Consider the following 19,198-nt stretch of genomic DNA (forward strand, 5'->3'; position numbering starts at 1 on the left):
GTCAGATTCACATATCTGAGAAGCCTGTGCTGACAGCTGAATTATCAGTAGATCATAGTATTTTAAAAGTTCTTGTCTAGACATGGGAAAGTTAGGGAGTTTTATATTTGTATTGGTCTGTCATGGAATATCAGGGAAAATATATTTACTACCTATTTATTTAAATGCATTTTTTCTGGACCATTTTTAGGGTTTTACCAAGTTGTTTCAAGTGTTTTGCCAATTGTTATGGTTAGGCTTTTTTACTGCCATTGTATTCCTTTTTCCACTTAGAAACTGACAATCAAGTGCAGTCACTAGGCCTTACATGTAAAAAAACAGTGTTCAAACGGTCATATAAAACCTGGAAAAGTCATGGAATTTTGACATGGCATTTTCCAGGCCTGGAAATGTTTTGGAAAAACAGGAAACCCACAAAGTTTTGGAAAAGTCATGGAAAACAGATATATGTATACTTGAATATAGGTTATTTACTTCTGTTCTATGCTTGGCCAATCACATGCTCTCACATTATTAGTGCGGTGTAAGCATTATCTAAATCAATTTTACATAGTTATAAATATAAATTGAACGAAATAGATTGTTGCGTGTTTTACGATATGCTGTAATAAATTTGAACATGCATTGTTTTTCTTTTAGCATGCATATGTACATTGTACATTGCATGAAACATTAGGTCATGAAAATGTACTTAAAAGTCTTGTAAAAAATCATGAAAGAGTCATGAAATTTTTGTAGTAAAAATGTGTAAGAACCCTGTAAAAACGGTTTTTGGCATTTTTTTTTAATTATTTAATTTTGTAGTTTTTTTGTGTCTGCTCAGTGCTCCTACATTTTTTGCAAAAGAAAATAGTTTTTTTGCAGGCTAAAGTGCCTGATTTTGCTGTGATTTCTCACAATTTATGGCAACATTTACAGCATTTCCTGTGTGGTTTTGCTGTGCAATTTTGTGTGTATTTTCACATCTTAGTTCTTCTTTTTACCTCAAGAACCATTGGTTCCTCTATGACAGTGGTCACCAAACTTATCCTGAAGGGCCGGTGTCCTGCAGGTTTTAGCTCCAACCCTAATCAAACACACCTGAACAAGCTAATCAAGGTCTTACTAGGTATACTTGAAACATCCAGGCAGATGTGTTGAGGCAAGTTGGAGCTAAATCCTGCAGGGACTGAGATTGGTGACCCCTGCTCTATGACAACATGAGGTATTACACACACCAAATAAGCAATTTCTTTTTGCAATTTAAATGCATAAATAAATGGACAAAACAAAAACATATGAATTGTCAGATACAGAAAACTTTTACTTTAAGGACTTTTTTTTTTTACAGTGTTTCTAAAATGTGTGATACATCTGCATGAATAAAAAAATGTTAAGCTTCTCCAAATGTTCCGTTAACAATAACATTTGCAGATTTACGTAACACTAGAAGGACCTCCCATCAAGATGACTGTCTGTTTTACTGTTCATTACAGGCAGAGTTTGAATTGCAACGCTGTTTGGGGGGATTGACCCCCCCTAATTTAACACTTTATCCCACCTGAAGGACATCAAAACAAGATGCATTGGGGTCAGCTCTTTATATAGTGAGAGACTGTTTTCTCTGACATGTATCTTAAATAATGATGTTAATAATTAAACTGTTAGATAATTTTAATCTACACTGATCACCCCTTTAAGGGTCTATACTCTTGTGAATGCATAATCACGCTAATCAAGGCAAGTCTAGTTTATTTATATAGGACATTTCATACACAATGGTAATTCAAAGTGCTTTACATAAACAAGAATAAAAGCAACAGGAAAAAAAACAAATCTAAGAATAAAAACAGATTAAAATGTGTTAAAACAGGTTTTAAATGAATACAAAAAGAAAAAATATAGTAGTGTGATTTGTGGGATGTAGCACAGTGTTCATTCAGTAAAGGCACAGCTAAACAGATGATTTGAATGTTGGAGCATCAGTCAGTCTATATCAGGGGTGGCCAACCCTGTTCCTGGAGAGCCACCTTCCTGCAGATTTCAGTTGCTTCCCATATCAAACACACCTGAACCAATTAATTAGGACCTGAACACCATGTGATAATTTCAGGCAGGTGTGTTTGATTTGTGTTGCAACTGAAATCTGCATGAAGGTGGCTCTCCAGAAACAGGGTTGGCCACCCCTGGTCTATATAGACATTGTAAGTGTTCACAAGACATTTTTCTTGTAAAATAGGTGTTTGTATCTACATTTAGTCTAAAAGTCAAGTAAAATAAAAAACATAGTTTGTGAAGCTTTTAAATGTAGCCTTTTATTCAGTGAAAGTCAGTGAAAAATCAGGGAATTTGAAGTCGAGTTTTTAGAGTGGGAACCCTGTGAACTGTTCATCATGGTATTCTGTGTGTTTTTTTTTGTGTGTGTGCAGGAGTTTGTCATAACTAGTCTGAAGGGACTGGGTTTTGTTACGCTGATGTGTGGTGACGGCACAAATGACGTTGGCGCACTCAAACATGCACACATAGGTGAGTAATTGAACTTCTTAAAGAGTCACGTTTAAAAGGGACCGTTCATCCAAAAATGCAAGCTCTTTCATATTTTTCTCAGCTTTGAGTTTTCATTTACCTGTTTGATTTACTTTCTTCTGCTGAACACAAAAGAAGATGGTCTGAAAAATGTTGAAAACCATATTTTCCCTGCTATGGAAAGCATAATGTATAGGTTTCCTGTGTTCTTCAAAATATCTTCTTTGTGTTCAGCAGATGAAAAAACTCAAACAGGTTTGAAACAAGTAGAGGATGACTAGATGATCCCCAATTGCTAACATGTATTGGATTATTCCATGTGTTTTTAAAAAATACATATTTGTAACAACGTGTTTATATACAGTTAAAGTCAGAATTATTCGTCCCCCTTTTATTTATTTATTTTAATTTTTTTTAAATATTTCCCAAATGATGTTTCTTCAAAAGGAACTGTGTATAGTTTCAGAACTGTAGTGTCCATTGATTCCCCTACGTAAATAAAGTAAATATGATTAGAATTGGCATACAAGTGAATAGTGTAAATCACGGATTGTCAAGCGGTGGGCGAGATTAAAATTAACTTGTGACATTGTACTATAATTTTTGGATTGCATTATAATATGATTTCTTCAAACACGGAGCAAAAACAGCATTATGATCATGTACACTCATGTCTGTTCATTTACAAACTATGCGTGAAGTTAAAGTCTTTCTTTGTGTATTTTAGTGTGAACTATTTAATATATCCACATATTCAACCAAATTAATGTCCTGTGAGAGTTTTATAACAGACGCATGCCCATACAGGAGGAGGATCTAGCGAGGCTCAATGGTGTCTCTTTCATAGGCTGTAAAATAAACTTGCAAATGAGCTTCAGACACGCTCTAGCGGAGCTGTTCACTGTTCCGGTCAGCCATCTCCCAATCATATCCAGTTGCAAACTCAACCGTCATCAGATCGACGCGTTTTAGGGTGTTTTACTGTATTTTACATTTGTCTGCATATTTTTGAAAAGTAGATATTTAATAGTAGAGATTCTGTCAGTCCAGTTTAAAGCAGAAGCTGGTCTTTTGCAATCTCCCTGTTGAGTATGTGAATGTTTAAAAAAAAATAATAAATAAAATGATGTATAATATAGCTTTAGTTTTATATATATTTAGATAAAATATTTTTTAGAAAATCTGATTATAGAAAATATTAGAAAGCACAACAAATGTATAATATATATTTGCTAATATAATATAATATTTGGGTGAGGCAGTGGCGCTGTAGGTAGTGCTGTTGCCTCACAGCAAGAAGGTCGCTGGTGCGAACCTCGGCTCAGTCTGCGTTTCTGTGTGGAGTTTGCATGTTCTCCCTGCCTTCGCGTGGGTTTCCTCCAGGTCCAAAGACATGCGGTACAGGTGAATTATGCAGACAATATTGTCCATAGTGTATGAGTGTGTGTGTGAATGTGTGTGTGAGTGTGTGAATGTTTCCCAGAGATGGGTTGCGGCTGGAAGGGCATCCGCTGCGTAAAAACTTGCTAGATAAGTTGGTGGTTCATTCCCCTGTGGCGACCCCAGATTAATAAAGGGACTAAGCCGACAAGAAAATTAATGAATGAATGAATATAATATTTGTTAATAAATAAAGGTTTTATGTCAGACAGATGGGCCTTCAAAAATTAAACAGAGAAAGAAGTGGTCCCCGAAGTGAAAAAGGTTGAGGACCCCTGGTGTAAATAACGAATAATGAAGTTTACAAGAGCTGAATTTTCTTCTGCATTCCAATATTTTCACCTGTAAATTCATGTTCTTATTCCTATTATTTTCTAGTTGGTTGTAATTTGGAATTAATATACGAGTACGGTCCGTTTTCCTTTACGATTTTATATTTACTGATGCGTAAATTTTATTTACACACAAAATGTTTATGACAGTAATTTTTAGTGACAATCCGTAGGCGTGCTGTTATCTGGATCTTTACTGTAAAGCAGATGTACACATAAGATGTCCTCTGTTTCTTAGGCGTGGCCTTGTTAGCGAATGCTCCTGAGCGGATGCCTGAGAAGAAGAAAAGGAACAAAGAGAAAGAGTATTCATCTGGAGAGTCCAGACCTGGACCCCCTGTCCCAACCTCAGGAGGCAAACTGAGCTCCCGCGCAGCCAGACAGAGACTCATGGCCCAGAGAGAGGAGCAGCTTGCTGCACAGAAGGTGCTTCATCTTCTTTAAATTTAAGCTTTTGTATTTCTTGACATGTTTTCTCTATATACATAACCCTGTTCTGTGTTAATGACTTGTGTCATAGGAGAGGATCAGTCAGGTGCTGCGGGAGTTAGAAGAGGACCAAATTCAGGTGGTCAAACTGGGTGATGCCTCCATTGCTGCTCCGTTCACCTCCAAACTGTCCTCCATACAGTGCAGTAAGTCGCTGCTCTCATTTAGCCTGCAGATATTTGGCTCCACACTGAAATTCGTGGAGTTTTTATCCCATAAAACTTATGTTGGTTATGTTGTGTAAATGAATACTCAAAATACATCAATGTTGCTGTAATTTTTTGTAAAAACAATAAATAACAGGCTACGCAATTTAACGGTCACACTAAACTCTATTACAACAATTTGCTAATAAAATGATCATGACAGGAGGATGGTATCGAAATTATATCTAATTGTCTTTCTGTTTTGTTTTGGTGTAAATTAAAACATTATTGAAAAATGGTTGCAAATTTTAGGGCTGCTCGAGGGTTTTCTGTAGCATGAAGATGGGTTAGCTGGCTAGCCAGTTAAGTTTCAGATTAGTTTGCACCAATCTTGGGTTTCACAGAACATGAAGTCAGCTTGACTTTAATCACTCTTTGTTTCCATGCTATTATGGATCAGCTCTGCTAAGCTGCCTTCATGGTGCCTAAAACTCAGAATTTGTGCAAACTTAACTGGCTAGCCTGCTAATCTGGCTCCATGGTCTACCAGTAGTCAATTTTTAACATTAGTGGACTGGCACGTGTATTAATAAACTATTTACATGTATAGTTCATCTAAAATGAAAAGTTGCTGTTAATTTGTCACTTTTTTTTCTTAAGTAAAACATTAAGGATTTCTAGCTGAATCCTTGGTCCATGGTGATTCATATAATGGGAGTAAATGATCACCTTTTTTGTTGTCTTTTGTTTAAATTAAATTTAAAAAGTAACATGCAAACAAGTCCAAATCAGTAGGCATGGCTCCTGACGAACAACTAAGGTCTTATGAAGCAAAACAATCATTTTGTGTAGGAAATTGATCATTATTTATAGTATTATTAGTAGTGCTGTCAAAATTAGTGCATTAACGCATGCGATTAATTTGAAATAATCAATGCGTTAATACAAATTGATGCAAATAACGCAGTTGCAGGTTTTTTTTTATTTCCTGTTGTGGTGGACCTGTTCAACATGCAAAGAAATATGGATAAGACCAAGGAATCACTTTTTGAAGGCAAGTTTCAGTATAAAACAATTAATGTCGCATCACAAGGCTATCCAGAGCAATCATGCGTGTTGAATCTGAAGGGAGTCGCTTCGACGCGTTTTGTGTGTGTGCATAGGTTAAGTGACTTGGGGCGTGCGTGCTCGAGACGTACCTGAAGAGCGGTGGGGGTGAGTTGCGCGCAATGTACCTGAAGAGCTAGTAGGGATGCGGTGGAGAGGGGTGTGCAACGTATATAAGGATTGGGGCGAAGACGCTCGATTTCCAGGAGATTATTATTCATTTACGGCCATACGGGAGTCTGTGCATTTGCAAGATAGTCCCGCAACTTCTGGGAGACTTGGGATGTCTGGACTAGACTGTCTGAGCACCTGGATGAATGTAAAAGAGGACTGAGCAAAAGTGTTTCTACTTTATAATTAATGTTTTCAACTCACAGCAATACAACTTTACAATGTTTGCAATTGTTTGTATTCAATACTTTATTATTTTTAATATATATATTTTTTCAATTTCCATATCTGCAATGCCTGTATTTTGTTTTTGTTTTTGTTTTTTTGTTTTTTGTTTTTTGCAGTTCACTTGGAATCCAACCTGAAAATCAATTTTTTCTTGATTTTAATTTTTTAATTGATTGTTTTGAAATTCAAATGGCATCAACATGCCTGTGTTTTTATTTCTGTAATAAATATGGCTGTCAAGCCAGGATCTTGATGGTTTATTGTTGGTATGTTGTTTACATGAAGACATCTGTGTAACAAGTTAAACAAAAATTCTATTAAACAAATATAATTTTAATATAAATAGTTTTGTCTTGCGTTTGCATTAATTTTACATATATATACAAAATTACAATTTTTAGTCTTTTAAATGTAATTAATCGCGATTAATTTTCAAGATAAAAGTGTGATTAATTAGTTATTTTTTTTTAATCGATTGACAGCATTAATTATTAGCTTTACTCTACATCATCACCTTATAGTGCACACTCGCGCATCAAATGACCAGAAGCTTGCGCTCTCTACACCTCTATGCACAATTAAATAAAATAAATTTACAAAATTTTGGTCAGTCAAACCTCTTCTCTTCGACTAAAGCCTGGCTCACACTCTGTGTTTCCCTTTTATTAATTTTTTGAACTAAACAATTGTAGCATGTCAGACTGCACAAACATGATTCTCATGTCACACTGTAAGATTACAGTTAAAGTTATAAAGTTTGACGTTATTCATCCATGACACTTTCAATATTATGCGTTTAAATATGAAACCTCATGGCAAATCTAAACAAACTGTAGCGCCAATTTCGCTCGCAGCGCACCTCAATAAAACCAGAACTAAACAGTTTTCACGTTTACCCACTCTGGTTTGAAGATGTCTTGCTGATTGTGTCATCAGATTCAGCGATCCTATTGGTTCTTGGTTTGACGCAGCTGAAATCACACTGCAGGAAAGAGTCTGAAATCTTCAGACACTGCCAGAACTTCATCTGAGGCCAAATCGGATCAGAACGACCATTAAGCAACGATCTGGGAGCATGTCAAACTAACAATCAGTGATCACAGATTTTACTCTAGGATAACAGGAATCTTTTAGGATTTCCCAAATTTGTCTCAGGCGACCAAATCATGGCTGAAATCAAAGTGTGAGCAGAGCTTAACAGTTAGTTAACTATTACTGTGTGTTTGAGAGTGTCAAAGTAAGCAGAAGTCATTCATTGTTAGCAGGTGGCGAGTTTGTAATGTAGGATCCGTTCAAACTATTATTAACATGAAGACTATTAAACGTCTTCTATAAACAGCTTGTTGAAATTAGACTAGCACTTTAAATTGAGCACAAAAGCTTCACTAAACAAACGGTTTTTGATTGGTTTAATTTGAAAACATGTAAACATATTGGATCATCACCGTTGGCAGGGCGGTAATGGTCTCATACGCACGGTTTGGGATCAGCCCTAGTTAGTGTGCACTATATGAAAATAGAACATCATCTCTAAATGTGTCCGGATTATTAGTCGTGCTAATGTTTGACCTTATGCTGTGCTCTGTGTGTGTGTTTTTCCAGTCTGTCACGTGATCAAGCAGGGCCGCTGTACTCTGGTCACCACACTGCAGATGTTCAAGATCCTGGCGCTGAACGCTCTGATTCTGGCCTACAGTCAGTCCGTGCTTTACCTAGAGGGCGTCAAATTCAGTGACTTCCAGGCCACTCTTCAGGGCCTGCTGCTGGCCGGCTGCTTCCTCTTCATCTCGCGCTCAAAGGTATAATCTCAATCAGGGCTTGACATTCACTTTTTTTTACTCACCAGCCTCTGCGGCTCGTCATTTTCCAACTTCACTAGCCACTTGACATTTTCACAAGCCAAAGTTGTTGTTGGGAGAATATATTTTATGTGCTCAAATTTTACTTTTAAATTTTTAAAAAGTACTTTGATTACTTCAAATTTGACTTGTTTTACTCTGACCACCCAAATTATGATACACATAGTAACCTACACCAGCGGGTATATAGTAGTCAACATTTGAAGTGGACTAAAACCTTTGATCAATTTGGCCTAAAGCAAAAATAATAGCCATTCTTGTCTTAGGACAACTTTGATTAACTTTTTTTTAATCGCTTTTAGTTTTAACTAAACTTTTATTTGTTTATTTTTATTGTGTGCCCACATTCACAAAATATTAACATCAAAATGTAGAAATGTGTTACAGAGTGTACAGTCTTCAAAATGGAAAGTAACAAAAAAATCATTTAAAAAACAATTAAATAGGTAAAAAATAAAGTACAACCACACCATTTCAGAGCAGTCTTTATGTGGAGGTTGTAACAAAAATTGTAAATGAATGACAAGGATCCTGTGTTAGTTTGAGAAAGCTCTTTTGTGTATTGCCAAAGGGGTTTCCAAATTGACCAAAATCTGTCTGATATTTTGTTTGTCATGGATAAGTTTTTCGAATGGCAGCCTTGTAGCAATTGGTGATATCCACATTTTGAAAGATGGAGCCTGTGATGCAGACCATGTCGTAAATTTTGACGTCTCATCAATTACAAATTATCAGACCGGAGGTTTTGAATATCAGTAAATAGACTTTATTCTCCATAATAAAGCCGAGAAAGAGCAGAGCAGACCCCAGAGCATTCTGAAGTCTCTCCTGGACACCTTCTGAAGTATCTGTGTTTGTTACAATTTTTATACAGGATTATCTGACACACCCCTAAGTCTCTTTTTAACTCTTGACCATTTTTGAATAGGTTTTTAGTCTAAGGGGTCCTGCTATTCTTGGCTCTCAGCCCACTAGCTCATGTCAACAGAGATGTTACAGGTCTATGTCAGCAAAGTATAGATGCAACTTATGCAAAGAAACTAAGTGTTTACATACATTGTTATGATAGGATAATAACTTGATAATATGTTACTTATTCTAACTTCTGACACATATAGCTTCATAGAAGTATTTAACATATATGATCAGTGCTTTACATATTCAGTTATTCTACACAATCAGTCATTCAGCTTTCTCCTAGTGTTGCTCCTGTGCAGGCATACTCATCTTACACAGTATTTTTAACACAGGCTGGCATGTTTGCTGCAAACACTACATACATTTTGTGAAGAGAAAATTAACTGCTTTACACTTAGAAAATACTTTACACTGAGAGAATAGAAATTTTCTTCAACCAAAGTAGCAAAATACATTTTTTTAGCTAAATACACCAGGACAATAAATAACTGTAATGCATCTTTTTCAAACAGATTGTTCAAAGTAAGATTCAATAAATTCAGAGCTGGGCTCATCAAAATTTAGCTTAAGAATATTTTGCAGTACCTCATGTATTTCATTTCAAAATGGCAAAATTTTGTGACAGTCCTAAAAACAATGAATGATTGTACCTTTATCTTTTTTACATTTGAAACGCAAGACTGTTGCATTGGCAAACATTTTCCTAATACGTATTGGTGTAGGATAGATCTATTAAAAAATTAAAAATTACGCTCATTGATCCCAAGAGAGGTACATTTCGTGTATATATTATCACATACAATGTCACAGTCATTTGCTTCAATAGTTTGACCAATATCCTTCTCCCAAACATCTTTAAGTCCTTGCCAGGCAAAAATGCAATAGACTTATTTCACACGGCCGCCATTTTAAACAGCGAAATTAAGGCTGCGTTGGAAAGAAACCCGAAAATATCACCTGAGTCACACAGGAATGTTGTGTACCTGGCTGTATATCTTATCAGCAAATAGAAAGTGACACACATTTATCATTTCACCGCCTTCTGAGTGACCCGAAGGTCCGTTCTGAATGAGTAGTGAAAATAAAAAGACATATTGGACCTCATTTTCAGCTAAGTTAAGGGTAATGGCACTAGTTTTTTTAACATTTTTTCACCAAACACACATTTTCGATGTCATTCATCAAACTCAAGTTCTCATTCTTTCACTATATTAGACTTGTCATAATACAAAATTTCGGTACTGAAATGTAAAAAAAAAAACCATCCATTTCCCGTAAACATTTAAGCACGGTGTTCTTAAGATGGCGTTCTTAAACATCGCTGACTTGCTATGGTGTTTACATGCTTAACAGAAATGACTGTGATTGGCCTTGAAGGTCATCAGTTCACCACACTTTATCGATGTTTACCTACCTATAAGAGCGGTAAGCACATAGTATTGAGCACTGGTCAATACTATGGCAAATCAGCGGAGTTTAAGAATGCGCTTAGCGGCACTTAAATGTTAGTTGCAAATGGACGTTTTTAAAACTTTAGTACCGGAACAATACAAGGGTGTGCTACAGGACTGCATTTTTCAATTGCTCACTGGGTTACATAGGCTGAAGCAGGGACGCGTCCTCGCAGTGTTCACATGCTGCCATGAACTCAAGCCTAGGAGGACACTTAAGCGTGTTACTCGTAAAGAGATTGTGATGTTGTTTGATGCCTAATATGCTTTTAATATTTAATTTGTTTAAAGTAAACTGAGTGATATTAAAGTGATATTCAGACCATATCTGTATTTTGAATTCGCTGTAACAGCTGGAGGTTTGTTGTACACAGCATATTGTTGCAATGTTTACATTGCTGATCCTATACTTCCTGCTTTGTTCCAACCTCAGCCTCGCGTTTTAAAATGGCGGTTGCGTGAAAATAAGCGTATTGTTGTACAAAATGTCATATATCCTTGTTATCAATATTTTTAAACAAGATGGATTCAGAAGGGGATATTCTATCTCAGTTGTTTTGGTTCTCAGCTCTCTTTTGTCCAACTTTGGTTTTAAAATGCCGCAATTGTAGATATTTAAAATAATTGGATTTTGGAACTTTTATATTGATCTACAATCTGTTGGAAAGACTTTATGGTGCCCTCTAAAAATAAACAAGGTATTTGAGAGATCTCAGTTCCAGTCATGCTGAAAAAACAGTGTTTTGCAATGTTAAAGGCATATTAGGATTAAAAGAAAGTGGGGAAAACAAGGAGAAAGGGGCAGAAAACTGAAACTCCATTGAGAATACTGTGAAATCATTGTTCATATTTTAAAGCCATGGTGCGGGAAAACGAGATTTAATGCAGTGCTTCGTGTACATTCTGAGATCCATTGTATATCGTATATTAATCAGGCAGTGAAGATCATTGATTTGTAGAGAAAACCAACCTTAAACAACGCTGTTTTATAACTGCACACAGTACACCGGAAGCAATTTACTGGGGTTTACAAGCTGAGCACACTGTAAGAAATCTGAAATGTTGTTCTGGTCATTCTAAAACTCCTTAATTATTTCAGTATTAGTTGTATTAAATTATTATTTACCTCCAGATTAGTCAAGAGCGTCATTGTGTGTAAGCATTTTACTCCTGAGGCGTGGGGAATGATTTTAACTGCTATTAAACTGATCTTAATCTTGCAAATTAAACAAAATTACAACAAAACAAAGAAAGAATACTATAGCCTACTTGATAAGTCATAACTATTATATATCCAAAAATGAATAAAAGTGATAAAACAGTTTTCATTATCTCTAATTTGAAATAATTATCGCAAATAAAACTGACACAAGATTTTAAAGCTGCAGCACTTTGCTTTATTCTACCGCGCAACACAGAGTAGACGCGCAGTACAATCTGAAGCACAGACAGCCTTACTGTCCTTCTCGAAACCACAGATACTGGCAGTGCTCTTATCAAACTAAACACTATTAACTGTTTTGTGAAAAGAGAAAGAGCTACTAGATGTCCTGCCCTGTCTTCATATTTCAGCAGAGATTGTCAAACATTAAATATAAATGCACATGTCAGAGCACTTCACTGAACCTTTAGGGGCCGTTCACACCTGAGACGCTCACTAAAGTCATTCAGATGTTTAAAACAAGCAGGTCTAAAAACATTTTAGATTTTTTTGTTGAAATTTGGCTTTTCCATTAATTGTTTGGCATGCCGTACTGCAAAATGTGCTTTAATACAGGGTGATGGACACCCTGACATTGACTGGATGTATGTGTGTGTTTCTCCTCAGCCTTTGAAGTCTTTGTCTAAGGAGCGGCCTTTACCAAACATTTTCAACCTGTACACGGTCCTCACTGTGCTGCTGCAGTTTGCGGTGCACTTCTGCAGTCTGGTGTACCTCTACAAGGGAGCGCAGACCAGAAGCCCACCCAGGTATGAACACTAGAGGGTATCATTCACCACAGATTTTGGGGCACGTGGGATTTTACAGTTACAAACTGGCTCTGCTTTTTAAGCTGAGCAGTTGCTGGTTGATGGATGGAGGATGACTTTTATTCTGTTTTTTCCCTTTTTTGTTAATTTATTCATTTTATTTCACAACAACAAAAATAAAATATCCTTGTGATTTTATTAGTGCTGTCAATCGATTAAAAAAATTATCTAATTAATCGCACCTTTTTTAAATTAATCGCGATTAATCGCATTTAAATACTGAAACTTGTAATTTTGGCTATTCAAATGTAAAATTTATGTAAACGCAAGACAAAAACTATTTAAATTCAAAATATAATTGTTTATTAGAATTTTTGTTTAACTTGTCACACAGATTTCTTCACGTAAACAATACACCCACAATAAACCATCAAGATCCTGGCTTGACAGCCATATTTATTAACGAAATTAAAACACAGGCATGTTAAAGACATTTAAATTTCAAAACAATCAATGCCAATAAAGAAAAAATTGATTTCCATGTTGGATTCTAAGTGGATTCAAATTTGCTTAAACTAAGCTTTCTGAAGTATTACTGTATTTCACAAGGATTCTGACACAATAACGTGAAGCATACGCTTTCGTTGCGTTTAATGAGGAAACACGCTAAACTTGATAGACTCTTGCTGAGAGGCAGAGTAATGCCCTGTCTTTGACAGCTCGCAACTTCACCAGAGACTTTCTGAGTACATTCACATAAGACACCAAACCTCCAATTTTATTATGATTAAGATTATACTCTTATTAAAAGTCTACCGTGTAAGCAGCGATTTTATTACCTTAAAGGAATTCCAAGTCACGAAATGCGGAGGATTTTCTTTCTGTTTGCCATGCGGTATCAACTTACAACAGAAGTCGAAAGTTAAAAATGAAACACCCGAAATTGCATGAAAATCTGGATAACCTGGTGATGCGACTAATTGTTTTACACTGAAACTTGCCTTCAAAAAGTGCTTCCTTGGTCTTATCCACATTTCTTGAATGTTGAACACACGTCCACCACAACAGGAAGTAAAAAAAAAACCTGCAACTGCGTTAATTGCGTTAATTTGTATTAACGTATTAATTATTTCAAATTAATCGCATGTGTTAACGCACTAATTTTGACAGCGCTAGATTATATATATATCCTTTAGTTTAGAGCATAGGTCTCAAACTTCCTAGAGTTGTGCTCTGCACAGTTTTGCTCCCCCTATCAAACACAGCTGATCCAACTAATGAAGGTCTTCATTATGGCTCTTGATTATTTTGATCAGCTGTGTTTTTAAAGGTTGGTAAAACTGGAGAGCTACAGCCATCCCGTTTGGGTTTGAGACCTATGCTCTAGAACAGGGGTGGGCAAACTCAGTCCTGGAGGGCCGGTGTCCTGCACAGTTTCGCTCCAACTCTAATCAAACACACCTGCTTATAGATTTCTAGTGATCTTGAAGACACTGATTGGCATGTCAGGTGTTTTTGATTAGAGTTGGAGTTAAACTATCCAGGACACCGGCCCTCCAGGACCGAGTTTGCCCACCCCTGCTCTAAAAGCATTTGGTCATGTTGGTTAATTTCTATACTTTTATATTTACTCTCTATATACATAATATTTAAATGTGAAGGGAAATACAGTAAAAACAGGAATAATGTGAAATATTTTTGCAATTTGAAGTACTTGTTTTCCAAGTTAAAATATTTTAAAATGTAATTTATTTCTTTGATGGCAAGAACTGAATTTTCAGCATTACTGCTGTGTTTAGAAATCATTGTAATATGATGATCTGCTGCTCAAGAAAGCAGTGATTATTTGAGAAATCATGTAACACAAGTGTCTTAACTACACATTTTTTATTGATTTAATTTGTATAATTAACATTAACATCTTCAGATCAGTGCATGTCTGTTCCTGATCTTTTATTTTATTTTATATATGTGACATTATTGTTAACATTTGTGTCAGATTTGCACAGCATTTGCAGTCTGGCTTGATGTTTGGCTTCTCTCTGTGTTTTCCTCCTGCAGGTCAGAGCAGTTTGTGGACCTGTACAAAGAGTTTGAGCCCAGCCTCATCAACAGTACTGTATACATCATGTCCATGGCCATGCAGATGGCCACCTTTGCCATTAATTATAAGGTACTTTCATAGTAATTACACCAATTACATGTATTAGATTTACATAAGTGTGAAATTATTATTTTCAGTGCTTTTGGTACAATCTTATTTCTTTTCCATCTCAACGAACACTCAGAAAATGACTACTTATAATAAACACTTATTTAAAATGAGCTGAAGCAACACAATTCTTGAGTTTTTTTTAAGAGGACAACATGATTGTATTTTGTTCAGTCCACTTAAATTTGCTAAAACAGTGGTAAGCACTGACGCCTTATAGCAAGAAGGTTGCTGGTTCAAGTCTCAGCTGAGTCAGTTGGTATTTCTGTGTGGAGTTTGCATGTTCTCCTTGTGAAGGATTTAAGCATTTTTTACAGGCAATAATTCACCCAAAACTAAAATGGTCATCATAGAAGCTTTACAGTTGAGCACATACTGTAGGCATTTCTTGAGGTGTCAATATTAAATGTGCATGCATAAGTTTTTCAGGATCATCTACTATTTTGGTATTTTAAGTTTTGTTTTTTAATTTGTACAATTTTCATTTTTCTTAACGTTTTAGTAAATTGAATGCTATTGTGCTATTTTACTTTTTCCTGTTGATCTTTTTTCAGTTTTAATCATTTTTGTCACTAACCTTGATTTATTTGGGCCATGTCTACATGTACACTGTTTGGGGGGAGAAACTCGGTCAAGACAATAATTCACTGTGATGCATGTTGAGGGAACACCAAACCAACAGGTGGCGATAAACGCCTTTTATGCTGGGTTTACACTAGGGCTGCACAATGTCCACATCCACAATAGTCAAATCGCAGCATCTAAGTTGGGATTATTTAGTTTAGGATTTTATATATATATATATATATATATATATATATATATATATATATATATATATATATATATATAGAGAGAGAGAGAGAGAGAGAGAGAGAGAGAGAGAGAGAGAGAGAGAGAGAGAGAGAGAGAGAGAGAGAGAGAGAGAGAGAGAGAGAGAGAGAGATTATTTGGCCACAGTTCAAAATGCACAACATTTGTGGAGTTACTGCAGAGTTTAACCATAAAGGATCATAACTTTTAACCATAAAAGTACTAATTTGCAAGTTTTTAAGCACTAAAACAGACACGCAAGCAATTTTACCATATGTAGCTTTAATAGAAAATCATTTTATTGAACTATATAAGGAGTAAAGTCTTAAGTTTCTGCACCTAAACCTAATTTGACTACATCCTGAAAGCCATAAAGCACTGTTCATTTCACTTTTATATGTGCTCTATCGCATTTAGCTCTGCTTGTCACTTGTTTATTACATTTTATGCATAATTATTTCTCCTACAAAATCCTGCCAGTTAATCAAAAATTAAATAATTGTTTCCGGACATAACTATTCAATTCATCTGGTAAAATTGTATTTATATTGCAACATATATTGCAGAAATACAAAATATTGTAAGTCAGATTTTCCAATATCGTGCAGCACTAGTTTACACCAAACACAGAATGAAGTTTTTGCTCAAGTAAACTGCATACAAGTCAATGCAAACTTGAGAATAAAGGCAGATTATCATTTATGCCACAAATGCATGGAATTTGCCTCAACCACGTCTTTCACATTTGATGTGAACCCAGTCACAGTAGTGTTAGCCAATCAGAAAGGAGAAAACAGCGCAAACACTTATGTCATGAGGCCAAAACTCCTGTAACAAGAATTTCAGAAAATCGTTTTCAGAAAGCTTCGGTTTCAGTCACCTAATGCTGCGTTTTTTTTTGTGGACAAACAGCCAAATCGCATTAAAAAATGGTAGTTTTCAAAATACCCATGTTTATGTGGACAGAGCCTTCGTTGCCAGATCAACACTCTAATTTTCAGAGCCTCTGATGTTGGAGCAGATTGCCTTTATTTAGTTTTTATTCCAGTCCTTTTTAACAAATTTTTATGGTTTTAGTTTTTGTGTAACTCTCTGGTTTTACTTGTCATCCAGGGTCATCCGTTCATGGAGTCTCTCACTGAGAATCGGCCCTTGCTGTGGAGCATCGCTATATCAGGTCTCGCCATAGTTGGACTGTTGACAGGATCTTCACCTGAGTTCAACGAGCAGTTTGCCTTAGTGGACATTCCAACTGAGGTATGAATCCAGCTCAGCACAAACCCTTACTCATTACAATGACAAAGGAAAGATTTAGAAGTGGAAGACAACGACGAGCAGAATTCACAATCATGTTTTCTTTCCTGTTGAGATATATGGCAGTCAACATTTGAAGCGGATCAAAACCTTTCATCAAAGTTGTCCTGAAACACCCAATATTGTCTTAGGACAGTTTCAAAAAACTTGAAATGTTGATTATTGAATATCCAAGTGTATGAGCTCGTCTTACAAGAACATTTGATTTTGTTATTTGGAAACTGATTGGAATGTTATAGTTTGCTATTGGTGGATTTCAAGTAAGTGACAGGTTGATCTTGCCCTCACACCAGTAGACAGCAATCAGAGATGATGTCGAAAGTGGAAAATGAAGCCTTTTTATTTAAAATTGACAAAAGCAAATTCATTTAAATATGATGTGCACAGATTTAAAAAAAATAGTAATAAATTCGGTAATAGTCAATAAAAAGATATTAATAGTCAATTTTGACTTCATAGTGACTTCAAAGCATGCACTAATTCAATTCATTTCTATGGTGACATAAAACATTGTTGGATCTTTTGTTTATTTATTTAATTATTGGGGTCATTTGACTTAAACTATGAACATAATATTATATGGGACATGAAAATAAGTCACAACTTTTATTCGGTTCAATAATGTCATTGTTGAGTGAAGTAACGCAGACACACAAAAGTGTTTGTGTATTTTGAATAATTTATTGGGTTTTTTTGTAATGATAATGAAACTGTATTTTTCTGAGTGTTTTTTGTTCTGCTGCCTTGGCTCTTTTAGGCTTATAATCGATAAATAATATAAAAATTAAAGACATTATAAAGTATTATTTATGCTGATTATATATTAGGCACTGTGTACAGCAATTATTTTGAATAAAAAAAAAACGAATTTATTTACTGTAACAATTGATATTCGCGCGACTCATTCAGCAGAATGTTACTTTAAAATTCAAATCGCGGCATATTTTAAACAATAAAGTCTAATGCTACGTTCACACCAGACGTGGATGAAGCTCATCAACATGTCAATGCAAAGACATGAATGGGCTTCCTGCAGGAATGAGGCAGCACGAGTGATGCGATTAGCTGAAATGAGTGTTTCTCGCAAGTTGAGTGTTTTGCGCGTTTGACGCAAAAGCGCTCAGTAGGAAAATCTGAATTTCAGCAGAAATTCGCACCATGGTAACCAATCAGGAGCTTGCTCTTGTAGGGGAGTGATGTATGACGTAATGCTTGTTGTTGGTGTCCCGAGCGGAACTTCTCTTGTCGACTCCAGGCAACAGCTCATCAAACTGGGCTCGGCTCAGTTGGAAGCTCCACTAAAAGCCTCCGTCATCCAGCTAGTTTCTGAAGGAGTTCATGAACTCACAAAGCTGGGTGCACCTCTGAAAGGATCTAGTGCTCACTCAGACATAAAGTACATGAAGCACCGCACACTCTCAATAAAATCCATGTTAGCCATTTAGCTTTGAAGCTAGAGTCACTGGGTAGACAGAAGCCCTGTCCAGGACATGAATTAGCGTCTGTTGTGAATAAAGCGAGTAAACTCAATTTTCACGTGTCTATTTGCGTACGATTTATCTGTGTGTGTCGTGTCCGGTGTGAACACGGCATTATTCTATAAGATATGCCACTTGTTTATTTTCTGTATGCTATATAGTCCATGTATTGTTGTTTAATGTGTTGATGTGTTTCTTCTCTCTGCAGTTTAAGTTAATAATAGCCCAGGTCCTTGTTGTGGATTTTGTCGCCGCCCTGCTGGTGGACCGAGTGTTGCAGTTCCTGCTGGGCAAAGGAACCCTGCGGTTGCCGAAATGAACTGTTTTTTGCCGACAGTCACCAGAGCAGCTGCTGCCCCTCGTGACCAGACTGTGAACGGGCTTTACAGGAACACGGTTCTGGACCGCTGGCACACACGGACGGGCGTGAAACTCAATACTGTACACACCCCAGTGTTCCCTCTCTCTTCCCAGTCTCTGTCTGCGCTCTCTTTTAATACTCTCACTTCATTTTCTGTCTACTGACGTCTTTAACCACCCCTCCGCTCTGACGGCCAACAAAACGACAGTATTGTGCTGAGGTGCGAGTGTGTGTGCGTGTGTGTGTAGTGCGGGTGAAGCACACGGCTGTGACGGGGCATTCTGAAGAAGTGTTTCTTTTTTTTGCTTTTGTTTTCATCATTTTGTAAAAAGACGATTCTCAGAGAGACTTATAAATGACCATAAAACAGCTGTGCTTGTGTTGTTTGTTTTTGTGACTACTG

At 36.3% G+C, this 19,198-nt stretch overlaps 1 protein-coding gene across 1 annotated transcript in view; it reads left to right on the forward strand.

Annotated features, from left to right (window-relative positions):
* The window catches only part of atp13a1 (ATPase 13A1), a 52,253-nt gene extending 33,089 nt beyond the window's left edge, over positions 1-19,164 (forward strand). Inside the window, exons 18-25 of the mRNA NM_001001403.2 lie at positions 2,409-2,505; positions 4,516-4,703; positions 4,798-4,912; positions 8,021-8,217; positions 12,475-12,617; positions 14,679-14,790; positions 16,756-16,899; positions 18,643-19,164. Coding sequence (NP_001001403.2) covers positions 2,409-2,505; positions 4,516-4,703; positions 4,798-4,912; positions 8,021-8,217; positions 12,475-12,617; positions 14,679-14,790; positions 16,756-16,899; positions 18,643-18,753 — 1,107 coding nt within the window. The 3' untranslated portion in view covers positions 18,754-19,164. The remainder of the gene's footprint in view (positions 1-2,408; positions 2,506-4,515; positions 4,704-4,797; positions 4,913-8,020; positions 8,218-12,474; positions 12,618-14,678; positions 14,791-16,755; positions 16,900-18,642) is intronic.
* The last annotated feature ends 34 nt before the right edge of the window (positions 19,165-19,198 follow it).

The sequence above is a fragment of the Danio rerio genome, chromosome 3, assembly GCF_052040795.2.
Source record: "Danio rerio strain M-AB ecotype USA chromosome 3, GRCz13ab, whole genome shotgun sequence".
NCBI classification, from domain to species: domain Eukaryota; kingdom Metazoa; phylum Chordata; class Actinopteri; order Cypriniformes; family Danionidae; genus Danio; species Danio rerio.